This window comes from Aptenodytes forsteri, unplaced genomic scaffold (genome assembly GCF_000699145.1).
Source record: "Aptenodytes forsteri isolate BGI_AS27 unplaced genomic scaffold, ASM69914v1 Scaffold68, whole genome shotgun sequence".
Lineage (NCBI taxonomy): Eukaryota > Metazoa > Chordata > Aves > Sphenisciformes > Spheniscidae > Aptenodytes > Aptenodytes forsteri.
Genome location: NW_008795382.1, coordinates 3,469,331 through 3,490,268, shown reverse-complemented (window position 1 = coordinate 3,490,268; position 20,938 = coordinate 3,469,331). Strand labels below are relative to the sequence as shown.

Below are 20,938 nucleotides of genomic sequence, written 5' to 3'. Positions count from 1 at the left end.
AAAAGTTTGGGTTCCGCACAGGAGCCCTACGGGAGGGCAATGTCCTCCGTGGCCCTACGGTGCTTATGGTGAGACGGCACAGCGCACCTGGGGAGCTGTGTTAACAGCCTCATGTGCTTCAGCGCAACCTCTGAACACAAGAAAATCCTGCCTGACTTGCGTGAAGCCGGAAGAAGCTTAGTTTGCACTGGAAGAACCTTTTGTACCATCTTTCACACTATTGCACTACGTGGGGGCTTGGGCTTTTTTTAATCCCACAATGGAGAAAAATCACCTGCTAGATGCTCCGCGGTACTGGTCTGTACACACAGTCCTGCACAGGCTAACACAGAGGAGAAGATCCTTCTCCCTCTGAAGGATGAATTGCCTCCAAGACACCTCACATTTACCACCCAGGAGAGCTTCCACCTGGACAGGGACCAAAGCAGCCCCCACACAGTAGCTCAGTGCCCAGCAGTAACTGGCTGTACCCCGACACTAGTGACCAACTGGGGTAATTGTCACAGAGATAAATCCAAGGCTACAAGGCGGCAGTAGTTTTGCCTCAGTGAGGAAGTCTATCTACATACACAACTTTTCGGGCATTGTTAGCACAGTAAAACCAAAGCCTTTACCTTTCTTTGCAGGTTTCTTGTTGTTGTTTAGCTGCCCACTGACGTCCTGTAACCGTTTTTCTAGTTCTTTCTTCTTTTCCTGAGCTAACTCTTCTTTTGACTTTGCTGCTTGCTTTTTCCCACTTGCAGCTGTGGAGGAGGAATGCACAATTTCTGAAACTGCATGGTTGCAGGCAAAAAAAGAGTGGACATCACTATTTTACAGGGCATGTAAATCTGTGTGACCGCTCTGCAGTGACACCGCTAAGATCAAGTGACCACACAGCAACTACACATCCCAGATAGAGGACAACACATGAAGTTGTCTAGATCATCCAATCACCATCATCCTGTAACATGCACTTTTTAAGACAGACCTTCTGGAAAGTATTTTAGAAGATAGAAATATCCATGTAATAACCTTGTAGTTACAGGTTACTTACCAGCCAGTTATATGGTCAATAGTTACACATTTGTAATTACAGAATTGTTACATGGGTTTTCTGCCCTGTAAAATAAAGTGTCCCATTAAAGGTTGTCAGAAGTAGCATCTGCCATTAAAACTTAAGATACCTCACGCAAGAATATAATGTGTTTTATGTTGCTTTAAATATAAAACAAAACGAAAAGGACAAATTAAAAAACAACTGAGGCAAAGGCTGGCAGACAACAGGAAAGTAGCTGCATCAGTTAGGATGGAAATGATGAGAAGTACCAGCAATACTCATTCTTCTGAGCAGAAGAAATATCCCTCCAAAGAAGGAGTAATTGAACACAGGTGTTGGTCAGTATCAGAAGCACAAAACAGGGGCCAGATATTTTGCCCGATCCAGCAAGGAAATACCTACGTTTCTGTGTGCTGTTTTAAAGCAATGATTTAAAAAAAAAAAAAAAAAAAATTCTGGAAAGCACAGTCCTAAGAGGGTACGCCCCTGAACACTAAGCATTGCAATAGACACCGGACAGCAGGAGAGTCCGGCTGGGATCAGGCATGCCAGCCTGCCAGCCCAGGGCATACCAGTCTCAGAGGAGTGGACGGACGGACATCTGAGGTTGTCTGCGTTACTCTATGCTTTGGTTCCAAAACAAAAGAATGGTTCTTATTCCTAACCACTCTGAAGATCTGGGGGGATGGATCAAAGTAACATATTAAAAAGCAAAAAGAAGGGTCAAAGTCTGAGCTTTGCTTAGGCCTACCTGAAAATCCTGTGGTGAAGAAATGGAGGTGCTCTGCAAGAGTTGCGAGTAGCTATTGTGTTATACTCTTAACAGGACAACTCCCTCTTAACCAACAAGCAGATGGACAGAGCCAGGACCACTTCAGGTAAGTGATCCTATTGCTATTCAGCTGGAGCTAAACTCTCAAGGGACCGCAACAATTCACTCTCTGTGGATGAGGCACAGAGAAAAGTCCATCCCATACTGTACCGTACACTCGGCAGCGCATTAACATTAATCCTCTGATCTGATAGAGACTGAGGGTAATAAGGTGATCAGGCCATCTAGGAAGAGCAGTTCTGAGGTGAATATACAACTCAGACACTTACACCCAGAATCCACGGGTTGCCCAGGTAACTTTGTGCAAGTCATTTATTCCCTTGGTGTTTCGGATCCCAACCACGCTTTTTATTTCCTTCCTAATTAGATGCTAAACTATTCAGGATAAGAAACTGATCCTTCTAGACAAGTGCACATAACACCCAACACAATGAGACTGAAACCTTTACAGTGCCTTCTAGATTCTACGTAAGTAATAAAGGCATCACAGGGGTCTTGTAGAGGAACACAATAGCCCTCCAGGTCTCCACGGCATGACATCATGAGAAGAAACGACAGAAAAAGTAGAAAGTTTCTGTACATTTTCATGGGAGAAAACAATCTCTAAAAATCCCTGTCATCACATACCCAACAGCTGGATAAGAGAATCCCAACACACATGCCCTGACTCCAAAGCTGAGCCCAAGAGCTGGTGGGGGAACACGTGCCCCAGGAGGTAACTTACAAAATGGTTTCCTTTGTTTTTTCTGTAAACAAGATTTCACGTATCTCTCCAGTTCTCGTAAAGTTGTGGGCTTCAATGTTTCAAAATCTATTTCTATCTCATCAGGATTGGAGTCTCTGAGGGAAGGTTCCCGCGACTGGATGATGTGCACCACCCTGCCCAGCTTCTCCCCAGGCAGGCGGTTGATGTCCAAGCTGAGTTGTCGTTTCTCATCATAGGTCATGGGCAGACCTTCCTCCTCCTCGTCTGAATCGTAGGTTGCAGATGCCTGTTTGCCTCCTTTCTTGGGCTGCCTGGGGGGGGTTGGCAAGCACGGAAACATTCATGGGTATATAGCAGGAATGAACTCATTTTTCTACTCCCCTTGTAACGAACGTCCCAATGCTCTTGGCTTTGAACCTCTAGCCAGATGGCTCAAACAGCACCACAACTTCTGAAAAAGTTCAGAAATCTGAGATCAGCTGTTCTACTCCTATTATATTTCAGCCCTGTGAGGCATGTCAACAAGCCCATGTAGCAGCAGGGGGGCAAGCAATGAAATGGCATGTTCTTGCCGGCTGCACAAAAGGCAAAAAGCAAAACCTTATCTGAGAGTGATCAGGCAGGGATTCTGAGTTGGACAGTGGAAATAGGATGGTTCCACTGCCAGCTCTAACTTAGAGACTCCCTGGAGTTGTCTGGGAATGGGGACACTATTCAACAGCAAATTAACTGCTCTGACAACCGAGCTTCACCAGGAATTCAACAGGGAGAGGAGGGACAGCAGAACTGGGCTGGAAGCTCTTGGCATTCCCCTTAAGGCAACTTGCAGAAAGCAGGCTCTCACCTGTTAGCTGTGGTCGTGCTGTTTGCTTTCTTAGCTGGGGCTTTCTTCTGTTGGGTTTGTTTTGGTGGTTGAGCCACCTTGGGTTTCTTCTCCTCCTCAGCTTTTACTTTGTGCTTTTCTTTTTCCTTCTCTTTATCTTTCTTTTTCTTCTCTTTTTCCTTCTTCTCTTTTTTTTTCTTTGGTTTGTTCACTGGCGCTTGTGACAACGCAGCTAGCTGCTCATGGACGGCCTTTAGCTGAGGGACAACAGTGAGAAAATAAATCAGACTTCAAGGCAAGATAATCAATGCCTCCACATACCCTTCTTCTACATCCTGACATGTAAGTATATCCCAAAGGCAATGATCAAGCAGTCTAGTGATTGAACTCAGGAGACATTGCTTGATTTGAAATTCTTTAAAAAAATGCAGTGCAAGCGTACAGAAGTTGGCTCAAATGAAAACATCATTCTTGTTTTATAGGGGCAAATAAAAATTAATCTTAATAGCTCCGTCCAGAGTACTGACAACATGGCCTCTGGAATCCTGGGTTCACTTCTCAGCTCTCCTACTAACTTGCTTTGAGACACCGGATAAGCTATTTTATTAACGCTTTGTTGTATTACAGTAGCACATGTAAGCACTGTAGCATCTGGCATTGTATACCTGCATAATAAGAAAGACCATGGCTTAATCATTTGCAACCACAACAGTCAAAACAGCTCACTTCTACAGACAGGGTACAGGGGGACAATATCCCACAGGGAGCTTGTGACAGATTTTGTTATGCCTGAGCTCTCATACAAAATGGGTGTGTCTGTTCTTCCCAGATCTCTAGTATTGTCTGCACCTTCATTCATACTCTAGGATCCCAGAAGGAAGCACAGAGCATCAGCACCAAGAATGGCTATCTCGAAGAAAATTAACGTCAAACATGCACTTATTTCACAGCTGAGCATTCTTCCCCTTTAGCTGGCAGAAGGGGAGATTGCTTTGCTGCATCTCAGCCTAGATGGGATTTTTAAGAACAAAATTAAACCCTTCCTCCTGCTACGCCCCTTCTACTGCACAGACACAGACACACAGCTTGGCCATTGCAATACCTGCTCCTGGAGCTCCGCCAGCCGAGTCGCTCGCTCTTCTTCTGAGTCCGAGCTATCCGAGTCGGAAGAGCTCTCCTCACTGCTGTGACTGCTCTCTGTGCTTTTGCTCACCACTGGTGCTGTTGGTGGAGGTGGGGGTGGGGCCTCTGCAGGCTCATCAGGCATCTTTGCAAACCTCATCTCAAAGACATCCTACAAAAAAGGGGAGGAAAAACTGGTGATAAAAGGAGCCTCAGCCACCAAGACCACATTTTGGCCTTTTAAACACACCTGACACCCCACCATGGGTCAGGGTCTTACTGCACTACACAAGGTGCTGTACAAGTAAATAATAACGTACAGATGGGCATACATATTCTGTAAGCCCAAGAAAATTCTCCCGTTACTTTATACAGCAATGAATATAACATTTTAGGAGCGGAATGTGGCGTTGGGCCATGCCATGTGAAGAGCACAACAGTTCTGCAGCAGAGAACGTGGCTCTTTCCAAGGGCTGGAGGAATCACCAACTCTCCCTTGTTGGTGCCAAGAGCAGATCCATGCCTGGATCTCTGAATCGACACCTTGTAGCTGAACTAAACGTACTCTGGAAGACGCATTTGCCAACACCTTTACCTGTAGCTTCCTGGCCATGGCTACCACTTCGTGGTCTGGAGGATTGTACTTGTAACAATTAGAGAACATTAACCGAATATCTGCTGCAAAACCTTGTGCATCCTGGTATTCCCGACTGTCCATTTTTTTCTGCAAACAAACAAGCCAAAGGGAAAGGGAAGAAAAAGCCATAAGCAAAAGACATTTGTAGCAACTGCAAGGAGGACACGTGCATCTTGGAGACAGCTCAGAACAGCCTCAAAAATCACATTTGTCTAAGAGAACAGTAGTTTGATCTGGCTTATTGGTTCCTAAATAACATTCAGAGTTTCTGCTTTTAAAAACAAGCAAGCAAACACACACCAGACAACCAAAGAAGTTGATATTGCTCCATAACAGTTTAAACACTTTAAGATTCTAAATTTGGGTTGTTTTATTTTTCTAAGTAGTGCTATATAAACCTGCCAGGGTCCACATCCTATTAGAAAAGAGAGTAGTTTAGAAAAAGGGTTTGCTGGATCAGAAACTAATGTAAACAAGGCTCATGGACAGGAAGGGCAAGAGTCAACAAACAACCAAGTTATAATTACAGCAATACCTTAAGCATGTACTTCTACATGCTGCCTGGGTATATTTGCCCTGTAAATCTGAAAGGGCCAAAGGATCACAACCATCTAAACTCTGACTTCCTGCTAACACAGGGCATGAATTTTGTTTGGTGATTCCTACAGCAAGATAGGCATTTACAGTTAAACTACAACACCTACTCTTGATTTAAAAGTCCAACTGACAGAGAATGGATACAGAATTCACCCTTTATGAACCTATTCATAATGTTATTTCCTAGTGTAGTGAGGATAAGTATCAGGAGCTAAATATTCGCACCTTGTTCCTTTCTCTCATTTTTCAGCTCTCACTTTTGTCCATTTCTCCTGCTGTTTGGGACTGAACGACTTGGGTTTAGAGAACAGTTTATAGCATTCCTAGAACTTAATTGATTTTATGCATATTACTACTATGTATAAAACTTAGCTCAAATTACTCCTACCAAAAGGAAAAAGCAGCTAACACTAGATTTCATTTGCATTTAAAAGACCTGGGTTTAAAGAAATTCTCTGTTTGCCAAATGCTTGCAGGCCTCCATTTTGTATGTCTTGTGCACCTGTATCCCCCAGTGAAGGGAAGGGGCTGACTTGCAGACAGGCTGCAAATGTGATCGGGGAAGACACATCCCCCATCCGAGCAGAAAGCAGGGGTGCTTAGGGTCTGTAACCCACGCTAGAAGCCTTAACGCAAGCAAAATTCCCATTCGTTCAATGGAAGCTACCGATACTTCACAGCTACACGGTAGACCTTGTAACTATCTTGAAACACTGCAATGACTCCTAAAACTGTTTTTGTTCTGAATAGGGCAGAATTTCACCTCCAGGGATGCAGCTTCAGAGGGACCTGCACACCGGGTGGTGACGTCCCCGCAGCCTTACTCCCTGCTGTGCTGCAGCCAGACATCTGTCAAACTTTTGTCAGGAGACCTCATTCTCTTGGGGAATAAGCTAGGAGAAAGCCTCTGAGCCACAGCACAAAGACGGGAAGGGAAGTAGGTTTGTGCTTCTCCTGTCTGAAGGAGAGCTGTTTGTTTGAAAAGCATCTCAGGCCAATTCCAAAGCAAAACATATGTTCAAACGAAAGGGCCCATTTATTTTTAAATAAGCCTTACTGCATGAAAGGCCTTTTTGATGCACTTACATTTGTTTGGCACGTTCAGTGGCTGATTACTGCCTATGAAATACATTTCAGTGTCTGAGGCTTCGCTTTCATCCAAACCAAACAGTTTTCTAGCCCAACAGTTTTAATCTGTGGATTTTTGTTTTGTTTTCTTGTAAAGAATAATTACCTTAACAAAAGGAAGAAAAAAAAAAAAGGACTCTAAATTGGTGGGCTGGAATATCTTTGGTTACAAATTCACTTTGAGGTATCCAGCTGCTTAAAAAAAGTTCTTAGATTTACAATTGCAAATCAGGAGTCAGAGAAGCAGGACTGGCAGAGGTGCTGGGAGGCCAGCTAGTCCATTCTCTGCCCTACGCAATATCTATCACAGCAATCTCATTTTTCCCTCAGCAATCAAATCGATTGTTTAATATTCTTTAATGTTTAGACATTAGGAAACAAATTTCTAATGTGTCTCTTGCTCTAAGGTAAGCCTTGACCTGCCCAAAGAGGATGCAGAGAAAACTTTGTTCCCTCCCTTCTTGCAGCAATCTTTTACACATTTGAAGATCTAATACGTCTCCTTTCCATTTTCTCCTCTCCAAGACTAAACTGGACATCAATCTGTCCTCAAAGCACATGCCTTGGGCATGGCATCAGGGCAGGTGCTGACGAGGGACAGGGCCACACAGATCCAGCGACTTTAGCAGAGAAAAATCCATCTCTACCAGCTAATGAGGACTTAGCCTGATTTCTGGGGGCCTAACTGCACCTTACAGAAACTGCCTCAACAAGAGCAGCTGCTTTGTGAAGCTGCATTTGTACTCTAAAATAGGTGCAACTAAAGAAATCTTTAAAAATTCCCCCAAAGAATGTCTCCTCACATTCAAGACCCTGAACTCAGCTGCTCTGAAACCACAGCAATTCACTACAAGGATATTAACCAGCAAGCATAGTTAGATCCCTGGAGGTAGCGCTTTATTCCAAAAGTATAAACACCTTGTATAAATCCTTTTGCATGGCGAGGACTGTTGCTTGTTCACCACCAAGTAAACCAAAGACAGACACATCCACATTGCTGCTGCTGTGACCCGGCAGCCAGAGGACGGAGTGGGAGAAGAGGCACTCCAGGTTCCCCCCAGCCCCATCACGGGCACAGCACCCTGCCTCCCCATGCCAAAGCTCCCCAGCATCAGAGAGGGGGACATGAACGTACTGCAAGTGGGCCCTGTCTGCCTGTGGACAGGACAGCGGAAGCACGGTGCTGCTACAGCTTCATAGCAAGCGTTTCACCTACTATGGGGAGTTAGGGCTGCTGACAGTTTTTAAAGTGTAACCCATGCCTCTGCCTCCCTGTTCCCCCATGCTTTCATCCTTTCCTCTCTCTACTCCAAGCAGTTCTGCTCTTTCCCCCTCTGTGATGACTATCAGAGAATTGAGGTGGAGATGAGCTCATCGATCCTGTCCCTTCAGCTCTCCCCACTCTCAGTCCTAGCTCCGGCACGGCACTCCAGCACACCCCTCTGCTCCTGGCTGCAACAAGCTCAGCTACAGCCCCTCCACCTCTCACCTGCCACCGGCACGGTCATGAGTCAACCTGCCTCCTCCACTGCACACAGAGAAAATCTCCACATCCTCCTGAAGCACACCTCTGCTGGGTGCACAGCCTGAAAAAAAAAAAATGCTCCTGGATGTGAAGGATATTCTCTGAAGAAAATCAAACCTCATATAACCAGAGAGCCAAAGTGACAAGCAACCAGATATTGGGGAATCTATTATAGCTGCAGCAACGCTTATGTTTCACTTTCTCACATAATTCCTTCAAGGTTAGTTTGAAGGCCATTAGTTGCGCTGCTTTACCACAGCCATTGTCACTTGTGCAGAATTAAATCTAAAACCTTTCAGAGCCACAGAGAAAGCTCCTGACACTGGAGAATTACACTGCCTGCAAATGGCAGGTTTCTGTTCCATGCAGTTAACATATTATAGACTGCATCTCAGAGAAGTCACACTATGATCTACAGGCCAAGAGCAATGATAATAAAACACTCCATAAAAAAAACAATACCAGACAGCACTTCGAACAAGTTTATTAAGAAAAATCCTACCACGTGGAAAGACAAGTCCAGAGTCTTTGCATGTAAAAAGACTCCACTGGGTCTCCAGTGGAGACCAGTTTTCTGTCCTACACTAGTAAGGTACAGAGGGAGAGTATCACCTGCACTTGCAGAGAAAGTGCAATCAGAGGTGTACACTTTTTAAAAGAATGAAGTTAGGACTATAAAGAGATTTAAGTGTGAAGAAGTCACCAACCCAAGAAATCAGTTTTTCACCTAGATTTTGCAGAATACAGCACAGAATCCCTTGCAATAAGAAGCCACCTAACCAGACATGGAAAGACCAGCTTTGACAATCAGGATTTCACTCTCTCCATCTCTAATCTTACTGCATTCACCCAGGGCTTGATCTACCAGGCTGCAGGTATCCCTGGAGACCCACAGCATCCCTAGGAAGTCAAGGCAATGTGACTGAGCTGAGAATAGGTCTGAAAGGACTAGGTTTACCAGCAGTCCCACTAACGTCAGTACAGTAACTGAATGAGTTCATCTAGGATGTGATCATCTAACGACTTGTGTTCACAAGACCAGCAGAGAAAAGGCTATCAATAACACTTCATCACTCTAATGTGGTAACAAAAAGAACAGTTGCACTCAGGAAGAGATGCTTCTTCCCATCTCAGTCATTTCTGCAAATCAGACATACTTTGAAATTCCTTTAAAGCTACTGTCCAGTTTATAGACTCTTAAAACAGATTTTGACATGTAGCCTATGATAAGCATGGACAAATGTAACCACATGCACAGTAAACAGAACATCGTATATGAAGGTTCCTGATGCCACTCAAGTACTGCACCTCTGATATGACTTACAGAAGAACACCAGAAACCCCATCTGCAACCTGCTCCTGCTCCCAGCCCACTCACTGGCATCAGAGGAGCAAGGTCAGACCCACTCAGCTGAGAAGGTGGTGACCCCTGGAAGGGAGCAGATCAGAGTGCGTAAGTGACCCTGCTTTTAGCAAGGGGCAGGCCTCCTGACTAAGCTGAATTATCCATTAGCCTATGATCCAAGCCATGTGGATGGACATCCAAGTTGGTGGAGAAGAGCAACTCCAATGCAAATTGAAGTGAGCCGACCTTGACAGCAAGTCATATAGTTAAAACAGTGTACAAGGATTAAGTGGGTCTTCAGCACTGGGCATCCAAAATCAGCAGGATGGCAAATGCACTGCAGTACCAAAACTGAGGGGAGCTTCTTCCTTCCTCATCGACACTCAAGAGCAAGAGAAAATGGAAACTTACACAAGAAAACACTGGGACCTTCCTCTATCAGCAGAAGATTAAAGTCAGGTAGCCAGCTTTGCAGACTAGCATGTTCAACCTAGCCATTTCTCCTGCTTTTACCACTGTATTTCAGGCTCCCTCGTCTTGCCTGCAGCTCAACTCACCCTTCGTCTTGCCCTCTTCTCCTCCCAGGAAATTGCTGTAGGCCTTTAACACAGCTCAGCTTAATTGCAAGTCAAAAATACTGCACGTTGCGCTGGCTTTTATAAACAAAGCAAGGGCACTGCAAGCTCAGAAGAATGGTCTCCAAGCCTAGCTCCACCAGAGCCTGCTTCCAATGCTTTTGCCAACTCAGAGATGGTCTTTTCTATACAAACCCAATCAATAATAATAATAATAATTAGTACTTAGATAGTGCCTTCCAGGTATCTGTCCTCACAACAGCCCTGTGAGGTAGGTTAATTATTATCTCCATTTTATGACTGGGAAAACTATGGCACAGAGCTGCACAGAGCTGTAGGGAAACTTGCCCAGGACCATAGCATCAAAACAACAATTAAAAATCAGACACTGGTAACTCCTGGTCTAATCCTCAATGCACAGACCATGACAACTATTCTCTCACCACTAAATAATGCAACTAAAATACTCGTAAAAATGTTGCAGCTGTAGTAAGAACCTTTGCAGCATCATGGCTGAATGGCATGGCATATCAGAGCACGACACACTGCTTCCAGGTACTGCGTAGGATTTGCCAAGGAACACGAAAGGAATCATGAACGCAGCTGCCCTTTTGTCACCTGGGCATTTAGACAATCCCAGGCATTGGCTCAGATGGCAGCAAAACCCTTCTGGCACGCTAACAAAAGCCAGCAGAAATACCTTAACTTCCTGCACATGGAAGAAAGTCTCACCTCCACCAACACTGATTCCAATGGCCGGCTGACAAGCAGAAGATGAGAACTAGAAAAAAAACACAGCTTTGCTCCATGGATATTTAGGAGGGATTCAGAGAAACCTCCCAGTCTACTGGGAAAAACACCTTTAATATTGGACCATACTAAGCTAAGCTCTTGAAGAGCCAAGCATGAACCACACAAGCATCACGGTATTTCCTCCCCTCCCCGAGTACCAGGTGATCATCACGTTCCGGGTGGAATTGCTCAGCGTAAGCCTATCTGGACCACACATCATGCCAACAAGTAGGCAGGCAGCAGTTTCTGGAAATGGGATACTATCAATCGAATCCTATGAAATACAGCACCTCTTCTTCTCAGAGTGCAACACAATCCCAAGGACACAAGTTTAAATAGCCGGACTATCCACAAAGAGGAGAGGATGCCATTGTACAGTCTGCTTTGCAGGGCAGAAAAAAAGATGTCCCAGGTTACGGGGAAAAAAGGAGAGGGGAAGGAAACAAAATATAAAAATATCCAGATGATATCCAAATAGGTTCAGTTTTCCACCCTTGTCCCTTCCCCCTCCCCCAGAAGGAGCCAGTCCTCTGCAACCAGAGGGCTGTGACACCCTGCAAAAGAGGTGGTAAATGCGGACGTACTTTAACAGTACTGAGATCCATGGGGTGTTTGATAATATCATGATAGTCATGTAATTCCAAGGCCTCTGCATCAACAGGCTTGTAAAAGGGCCATGCATAGGCTGCATGCTTCTTCGAGAGCATCTCCTTGAGAATGCTGTCACAGTACTTGAGGTGCTCAGAGAGTTTGCCCTTCTTCCCTGCATGCTGGGGGACCTCTCCATCTTCAAGGTCTTTCTTTGGTGGTTTGATGGGCCGGCCGCCGCTCTCCCGTCGAGCGATGATTTTGGCCTGCTTGGGGTCCGAGAGGGGCGTGGGCGACTCGCTTCGGCTGGCAGTGATCGCGGAGGTGGTGGGGGTTGTTGTGTCTGCTTTCCGCTTCACTCCCTTTTTCTGAAACAGCAGATGGACAGGCCTCATGAATACGTGCCCAGCTCTCATGCTACTCTAGCAGAAACCTAGCACAATTCATCCTTATTTTTGAGATCTGCCTGTCCCCTGACAGAAAATAAAATTACTTCACTGGGATAAAATGGGACTTGTGACTAGGGGCTTCGACACGCAATTCAGTGACTACAACACGATGTATTACTACTTGTCATCTGAGCCACAGTAACCAGCCATTTGCACATCTCCAACCCAACCCCAAACATGATGCAAAGTGTGTTAGCTCTATGTATTTCACTGAGATTTAAACTAAGGACTCTTACCTCATGTTTGCCAAGGGAAAGGAGTGCGCCCAGTCGACTACTGCAGCTCAGCTGATGCATCGTGACTTAGTGTGTGTCAGTAACTTAACCACATGTCTGAGTCCCCAGTGGCAGGATCAGGCTATAAGTTCTGAACCAAAGCATATTAATCACCAAAGACCCACGAGCCCTCACTCCCTTGTGTTTAGTGGGTGTGCTAAGGTAGATTGCTTATTATGGACAAGAGCAAGAATTTAATGATTTTGCCTTAAGCAAATAAAACCTCTCTCGCATAAATTCAAGCTGTGACTGTCCAGTCAGCTCTCTCTTGTGCTCCTATGAAGGATTTATTTCTCTGGAGAAAGAGAGAAAGGGGGGAAAAAAAAGTACCTTAGGGAAATCTAAGGGAAGTCTTAAGTAAATCCCAAGCAGAATTACTTTTGCAGTGTGTATTTGGCAAACTCACTTCTGGCTTCATCCTTGAGTTTTAAAATTAAATTGATTCTCAGAAGCGAGTTATTTGGACAGAAACTGAAGTATGAGACAGGCTTCTGAGGAGGACAGCTTAGCTGCAAGAAGATCTGACTTACAATTTCTCTAGTAATTCCAAACTATAGGGTTAAATAAGCAAAACAATTCTGTGGCTCTGCTGGCCCATGCAGCCTCACATCGGAGAACACCAATACTGTTGCAGTTAATTTCCCAGTTTAGAAAAAAAAATAGCTTTCTCTGAGCTATGCTTTCATCATTTTTAAAGCAATACACAGCTTGCTAGGAAAACTGCGATTATTCAGAGCAACGTGTTCATTTACCCATAAATTAACATAGTAAATAGCAAAACACCAATGGCAACTCCCAGAAAATTCCTCAGTAAGGAAGACAGAACTAGTGCACCCAAAACCTGCAGGCAACATTGGTCTCCTCCAACTGGAGTGACAAGCTTGTCTTGAACTGGTTTATGGCAGAGAAGAACGTGCCTAGTGCTGGAGCCTGCAAACCTTAAAGGAATAGTCCCAGTGAAATCAGGGGGTCAGTTACAGAGGGAAGAGATGCTTTGGGCTATATGGTGCAAAATGGGAGAACCTCCAACAGCCTTCTGGGTTCATGAAGCATCAGCACTGGCTAAGGCTATGGTCAGATGAGAGCTTGTAACTGAGTTGGAGCAATTACAGTTGACATCACCTTAGCTGGGGTGCGGTAGAACTGGCAAAACTTTTCTCAACCCTTTCAAACTCAACAGCAAGCACTTGTCTGAGCACACCCCAAAGGGACAACGATGGCCAGAGAGGCAAGGAGTCAAATGCGAAGAGAAGGAATGTACATAACCAGCAGCGAGGGGATGAAAATAAAGCACTGCTTAGCAATATTGCCTTCTGAAGAGGAAGGGGTCGAGTTCTCCATTTACCTTGACTACCGGTGGCGTAGGAGGCACCACGGGCATTATCGGAGCAGCAGGCGGAGGGGGAGCAGCGGCGGGAGGGGCAGTGACAGGCGGGACATTAGCAGTGATGGTTGGCACAGGGGTGGCAGCAATGACGGGCGTCTGAGACACGGCTGGAGGGACGTTCTGGAACGGGGCCGGCGGGGAGACGGAAGACACGGCCACTGCTTGCTGCGCTCCTTTCAAACGACAAAGTGAAAACGTGCTGCAATGTATTGATGGTTACAAGTGCCAACAAGACATTGGGAACAAAGTGACACTGGTGCCGCTGGACTGTGCAATCATGGGCTTGGCAAAAAGCTCCCAGTCCAGGGCCACAGGAAGAGCACAAACAACACAGTGTGATTTGCTTGATGCTGTTACCCAGGGGTCAACAAAAAATGAGAAATCACTGACCTAAGTCCTCATACCATGAGTTTTAGGCCAGCCACATGCATGCAAAATACTTCAAGCTTTGCACATGGGGTGTGTTGCTCTGGGACAGTCTTTATCCCTCTCATGCTCTCAGAGCAACCCTGTGCTCAGCAAAAGAGCAGGAGCTCAAGGAGAGGGAAAGGAGGGAGATGGCTCTTTTGGACAGCTGCTGTCCTGCACAGACCTCAATCTGGGAGCATTTTTGCTATGCATGACAAACTCCCCTATTGCCAGCTAAACACCCAAGAGTCCAAAGCACTTCACGTTTGCCACAAGTTATACAACGAAAGAAATAGAGCTGGGAGTAGAGCCTAAGTCTCCTGGTAGCCAGGCAAATGTCTCTTATGCTACACCTGCACTGTTAAAGAACTGCCTACTAGTGTAAAGTTAAGGGGGACAAATCTAGTAACTAATAACCAAAGTAGCAATACTCCTCTATGTTTTTATAGCAACTTTTATGAAAGGATGCTGAAAAGGCACATCATCACAAATTTCTCTGAGCTTGAAGTTGTAGCTCCATTTGGCACCTGAGATGTGGGAAAACAAAGAGGAACAGTTGACTTTGCCAGAGCAACAATTAGACCTTGTTTACAGAAAAAAATTTGCAACAGTTTAATTCAGCCCACACAAGCTCCTTTATGAACTGTTTTACCATGCTTACAGACATTTTAGTCATAAATCCATCTAAAATCAGCTCTAGGTAAGCTGAACTAAACTTAGTTTCTACTGATATGCAGTGGTCTACACAGCTTGTTGCAATGGCTGTTGTCAATCCTTTCTGTTGATCAAACTTTATTCTATGATGTTGCAACCATGCGTGCAAAAGAAAAATGTTGTATGGGGTTTAGGGTATGGGCAAGATTTAAGTCCAAGTCTCTGCTGTGACAGACTTCTGCCAGGACCTCGGGTGAGCTGTATAAACCCAGGTCTATAAAGGCATTCCACGCCATGGTCTGTCACTTGCAGCAGACTGGTGTGTCTAACTACCTTGCCTCTTCTTGCCTTGGTTTCTTCTTTGCATACAGGAAGCAACAGCATTGCCCTCCCTCACTGAAGTGCTGCGTGGATGGATAAGTCACAGATGGTATGATGTTTGTATGACAAATGCAGAGCGCCCTTAGGACAGACAAGCCCCGAAACGCTGGGTGAACATTATCTAGACATCTCACGCTTTCCTCCACTGCTTTATCCGTTAGACTACATGCTCCCTTCCTAGCCTCTTCACCATTTGCAAAGCCAGGCAGCTTGAAAGGTGGGCCAGGCCTCAGCAACAGGCTCGTAACATTGACTGTCACTGGATCGGGTTAATACCTGCACTCTGTGTGCCCGCTGACGGCTTGCGACCTTTGCCTTTAGGAACTGGGGGTAATAATTCGACTTCCTCCTGAGGCATCTGGGCCACCTTCTGCAGAAATATCTTCTCCAGGGCTTGGGCCATGAGGACGATGTCATCTGTGGGCTGCAGAAAGAAGAATACAAGCCCACGCTGTATCATCCACATATTAGCAGAGAGGTTCAAAATCAGGTTTTGAAATCCCCAATGATGCTGCCCTTCAAAATAAATGATGGTATCCAAGCTTCAACAATAAACATACTGGCTCTTCTCCCTCCTTGCATGCTACCCTCCTGCTCTTCTGTTCTGGTCTAGCATGCAATAATTACAGCCTCTAAGTACGGTGCATTCAGAGAGTTATCAGGACTTCCAGTAGGAGCCTAGTAAGTAGCATCCTGTGCATCAGCGTGGAAGCAGCAAACTGGAACAGATGAGCTGTCCTCCTCTGCTTGCCAGCAGGTCCAGGAAAAGAGTGTAAACACATACTCTGTGGCTCAAACTAATTAATTTGTTTATTATTGTTCTCCAGTATGGGTCAACGATGACAAACCATTGTAGAAAACATAATACAAAGAATACAGGCTTTTAACAACCTAATAAAAACAGCAAACAAGCCCAACCAAAAATAATAAGCTATCTAAAGGTGTGCAAGTATGGACGAGACATAGGCAGAGAACAGAGATAAACTTCCTGAACTGCTCTCTGCTGCTAAGAGATACTATTTACTGCTAGACAGTAAGTGTAAGACACAGCACTAATACCCCACATAACACCTGCAAAGCACTGCACAAACTTTAGCTCATCTTAAAGAATTCCTAACTGGAAATAAAAGGAGTAAAAACTTGCTGCATAACCCCAAAGCAGAAATCTACCTATAATTAAAAGGCACATTTGCCATTTTAAGCAGTCTGGGGGAAGAAAGACACAGCACAAAGACAGCTTTGTGCATTTCAAGTAATGTGGTTGCAATTAGCGGCATTTCAAATCCTTGCAAGGAGGGCCTGGAGCACAGCGGAGCTGGCCCTGTTCAAAACCTGCATTATAACAGTTGTAGGTGGGTCTTTTCTAGGCAGTGCCCCAGCTAAATGCTTGTCCGGGCTCTTTACCTTGTTATAAATGTAACAATTTGTAAACATGGTGTTGAAATCCTGCATACATTCACTGGCACTCCAGTAATAGTTATGTTCCAGGCGCTTCTTGATGGTCCCCATGTCCATGGGGTTTTTTATTATTTTGTGATAATCCTGTTGGAGAAACAGGAAAGACGTTACACCTCCTGATATGCAGAGAGCATTGTTCACATCTCCTCCTAGTCCCAGCTTTCTCCTCATTCCCCCTCCCAAAAAACACATCCCCAAATTTTTGTGGAAATTGCAAATGTCATCTCTGCTTTCATTTATTTTCTAATTTGTAGCCTTTTAATCTATCATTATTATGAACTTGACTACAAAGCACAAGAACTCCTTCCACAACCACCAACCTTCCACAACTCCCCCCCCAACACATGCTCAAACACATTACCAGCTTTTTATAAATACAGCTGGACTGGGAAGGCACTAAGAGTAATGTGGAGGAAAACATGCTTTCTGAGCAGCTCTCCCTGGAAGCTGTTTGCAGCCTTGATACCCCTTACAAGGCTGTAGGTGCCATTTTGGCTTGTGCCACAGAGTGGAAGGGTGCCACACTTGACAGCTAGACTAACACTGCAGCGATGCGCTTCATGCTCACGTGGGACCAGAAGTTGGGGCAGCAGGGTCAGCACTAGCTTTGGCAGGCTGTTCAGTTTAACAGTGGACTAGCTGTAGTTTGGGAAACAGCATTTCTGCCTCCCTTTTTAAAAGGCTGCCTCTGGCACTTACAGAAGTTTATCAGTGCCAGCACTGGCTAAGACCGCGCTAAAAGTTTCAGTCTCTCTTTTAAGGGCATTTCAGTCCTTAAAAGGCTTCCACTTGTTAACCCAGTTTCTCTCTGGGCTGGTCTCAAGAATCTGTAGAGGCTGTGATTAGCCTGGAGACACTCTAGGCATGCAAGGTTATACGCTGTAATTTTCTCATGCCCGAGAAGAGCAGGAAGCCCTCTCTCGCTGCACGTGCACACGAAGCCATGTACAGCCACTGGCCACTCTCTGAGCCCAACCCTCAAGCACGACCCGAGATACCAATATTTCCAGGCAAGGCACACTAGGGCAGAAGAGGCAATCCTGCTGGCTACTGGGCTCGTGCAGATTTAGGCCACACGTGAAAAACAACTATTCTTCCACTGACTCCTCCTTTAAATTTTCTGGTAACCTGCCCTAAAACCACCTCAAAATGCCTCACTGAGAAATTAAATCCACAAAAAGATGACACAAAGGAGCACAGACCTAGAGAAATATTATACAGGTGTTAAGCCTTTTACTCTTTTGGCTAGCACTTTAGATAGTACCCGTCAACAGCATTACAGAGTTCAAAAGACTCCTGATCTAGTCCATAAAATTGGGTTATAACCTGCGGTAACTGGAGCTCTGCTGACCTTACATCCCAGAACTCTGCTCCCTCAAATCCTGCATGAAACCCTCTTGCTCAAAGCAGCTGGAGTTAATTTGCAATGCGCTGTCCAGCTGAGCAGACAGCAGGGTGGATGGGGGGGTGGTGGTGTCTGTATTTAAGTGAAGCAGGTGGGTAGGGGTATGCCTCCACTGCTGAGTTTTTACACCTACAGAACCCCTCTGAAGAGGTGAAGAGTGTGTGGCTCCGTTCCCTGGAAGAAAGCAGCTTAATAAACTTTGGTCATTTATGAATAACCGGGCTACATCTTGTACTATCTGGTCTGACAGAGACAGGGTGGGTGGTGGGGGGGGTGTGTGTGTATGTATCTATCTATCTATATCTATCTATCTATATATATCAGGCACAGGAGGCAGATGAGTAAATGCAACTGTTCTGTTATTTCTACTTCCAGTACGGCATATGAAAATATCTAGCTCCAAAGTATCCTTGGTAATTAGCTTCTCCTGCTTTCCTCAACACTGAAGTCAGTGGCAAATCCAGGAAAGCCTATCGGAAACACAAGTTACATTGAGCCCAATGCCAAATGCTCAGAAGAGCGTGGGCTTCAAGGCTCTCACTCAAATTGGACAAAGGTGGGATAAGGGGTGAAGCCACATAAAAGTAACCACAGGTAAGCCACAAACAAAGCACTATGCTTCAGATGCTCTAAGACAGCTTGCCTGTGTGCTCTTCTCTTCCCTCACTAAGTGAGAAGTAGTTTTTTCCTTCAGAGACCTGCACCTCTCCAGCTCTGAAAGACACCATCTTCTAATTCAGCAAGTCTAAGAGCATACAAGGAAATCCTCAAAAGCAACCTAACCATTCTGATCCAGTAATCTGAAAACTGATCTCACCAACACAACGCTTTCTAAGAACAGAATACCAAACAGAAGATGATAGATAACGTACCGGCAAATTCAATTTAATTGCATCAACAGGTTGGTAGAAGGGCCAAGCAAACTGATGCTTCCACAAGGTCTTTACCACAACATTTTGCATATATTGCAATTGGTTGGTCTTCCGGCCAGGCTTATTAGGATTAGTGACCTCCGGAGGCGGTGGATTCACAGGGCCCTGAGGAGCCTGGATTGCTGATGTGACTGTCGACATTTTCCTGCTCTTGCTCTCACTCGCTGTCACAGCAGCAGCAACTGGGAGATTTTCTTTCTTCCTTTATGCTCCCTGAACGGGACTGACATCCCATTTCCAGGGCCCAACCATACAACCTAGATCAAATGAGAGGAAGAGGACAATGTGTAAATACAGATACTCGAAGTAGGCATGTTCAATCAACAGCAGAAGTGTCTTAACTCAGGCTAAAGTCTTTACCCCATCTGCTTCGTTCCCTTCTCACACACTTTATCTTGATGATGGGCACAGTTCGATGCCCAAGAGACAGTGGAACAGCAATTCCCAAATTCAAAGCCTGCAGGCAGACAGTAAGCTTCACAGGACTAGTTCTTGCTGTATCTGGCTCAGGGAGCATCTTTGTGCAAACAAAACACATAGGGTAGTGTAAGAATACTGTTAGGGAATACAGTTAGGATGTAATACAGAGATTCCCACAAATGTGCTGATCCAAGCTAGTAAATCCATAGCTTCCAGCTCCATGTAAACTTAACTGCATTGTCTCTAGACCCATGCTGGCGAGCACTGAGTCAGCTTCCAAGTCTCTACACTGGTGCTACGGTTAGTCTAAGATTCCCTAATCTGACAGTGGACAACAGCTGTCAGAGGACCTTGATCCAGAGAAATAAAAGAAGAGGCAGAGGGAGGTGCTGTGAACAGTTGTGAATGAAAAATGTCACCAGGAACATCCTAACTTGAAGTGATCTGCACTTCAAATCTCATAAATGTCTTACTATTACCCTTACTACACACACCTGACTGGGCCCTCAGTTTCGTACGGAAGTCTCAAGATACAGGCTCAATATAAATAATAATTAATATCACACCTATATCCCATGACGTGGCTAAGAGAGCACTGTCATGCTCTCTCAAAGGCACATATGAAATACAGAGGAATACACAAATTGCATTATTGTATTCTATTTTTTCCCCAGCAAACTTCAGGGGAAAAAAAAAGGTCTAGAATCACTGTTTTGTGTACCATGTGTTAAACAGCTTTGCTATGTCATCTTCCATAAACATTTGATATTTCAGGACTGCAGCTACTCTTCTCATGGCAAACAGACCATAATCACTTTCTAGAGGCAAATTATTTCAAATAAATATGTTCAGAAAGCCACACAAATACTCTCACCGACATGCTTCTTGGTTGCACAGAGAAACATGAGCAGAGGCAGAAGCTGCATTAATACAGGAAGAAGGAGAGAGCATTAAGAAATCCTAGGGGAAAAAAAAAATCACCTCTTCTTTGATACATCCCTAATCATCTCTACTGAATATCTGGACTAAATATAGAACATCAACTTACCCTTTGAGTTGCTGATTAGATGATGGCAAAAAGTAAACACATACCTAATTTGGGGGAATTTTACAAAAATAGATATGTACAAACATAAACAGATCTGCAGCAGAGAGGGATGTTTAAATATCAGTCTTCTCAGGCTTGCCCAGGTAGCGGAGGCATTTGCATTCCAGAGGCCAGCTGCTGCCCCAGCAGCTCCGTAACTAGGAGAACACTCCGGCACCCCGGTGACGTTGTGGAACCACAGCATGAAGCAGCCGGTGCTCTGGGTGCCACAGCCACCAGGGACACCCAAGTGCTCCGGGTGTCGCAGCCGCTGGGTGCACCTTGCCATGGACCAGTTTGGCTTGGCTCACAGGTGTCCCTGGCTCCAGAAACCAGATCTGTTTTGGTTTTTGGTTTGTTTTTTTTTTTTTTT

At 45.1% G+C, this 20,938-nt stretch overlaps 1 protein-coding gene across 3 annotated transcripts in view; it reads right to left on the bottom strand.

The window, feature by feature from the left end:
* Positions 1 to 505: 505 nt before the first annotated feature.
* Positions 506 to 20,938, bottom strand: part of BRD3 (bromodomain containing 3) — a 44,488-nt gene continuing 24,055 nt past the window's right edge. For 2 of the 3 annotated variants that reach the window (XM_009280669.2, XM_019472437.1), the window contains exons 2-11: positions 18,999 to 19,315; positions 16,668 to 16,805; positions 15,540 to 15,687; positions 13,779 to 13,993; positions 11,706 to 12,077; positions 5,118 to 5,246; positions 4,503 to 4,694; positions 3,422 to 3,657; positions 2,596 to 2,888; positions 510 to 743 (exon numbers count right to left, since the gene is read on the bottom strand). In XM_009280669.2, the coding sequence (XP_009278944.2) occupies positions 562 to 743; positions 2,596 to 2,888; positions 3,422 to 3,657; positions 4,503 to 4,694; positions 5,118 to 5,246; positions 11,706 to 12,077; positions 13,779 to 13,993; positions 15,540 to 15,687; positions 16,668 to 16,805; positions 18,999 to 19,199 (2,106 nt within the window). In that variant the 5' untranslated portion in view covers positions 19,200 to 19,315 and the 3' untranslated portion in view covers positions 510 to 561. Of the gene's footprint in view, positions 744 to 2,595; positions 2,889 to 3,421; positions 3,658 to 4,502; positions 4,695 to 5,117; positions 5,247 to 11,705; positions 12,078 to 13,778; positions 13,994 to 15,539; positions 15,688 to 16,667; positions 16,806 to 18,998; positions 19,316 to 20,938 lie in introns of all 3 variants that reach the window. The other variant, XM_019472438.1, reaches the window with a different exon arrangement.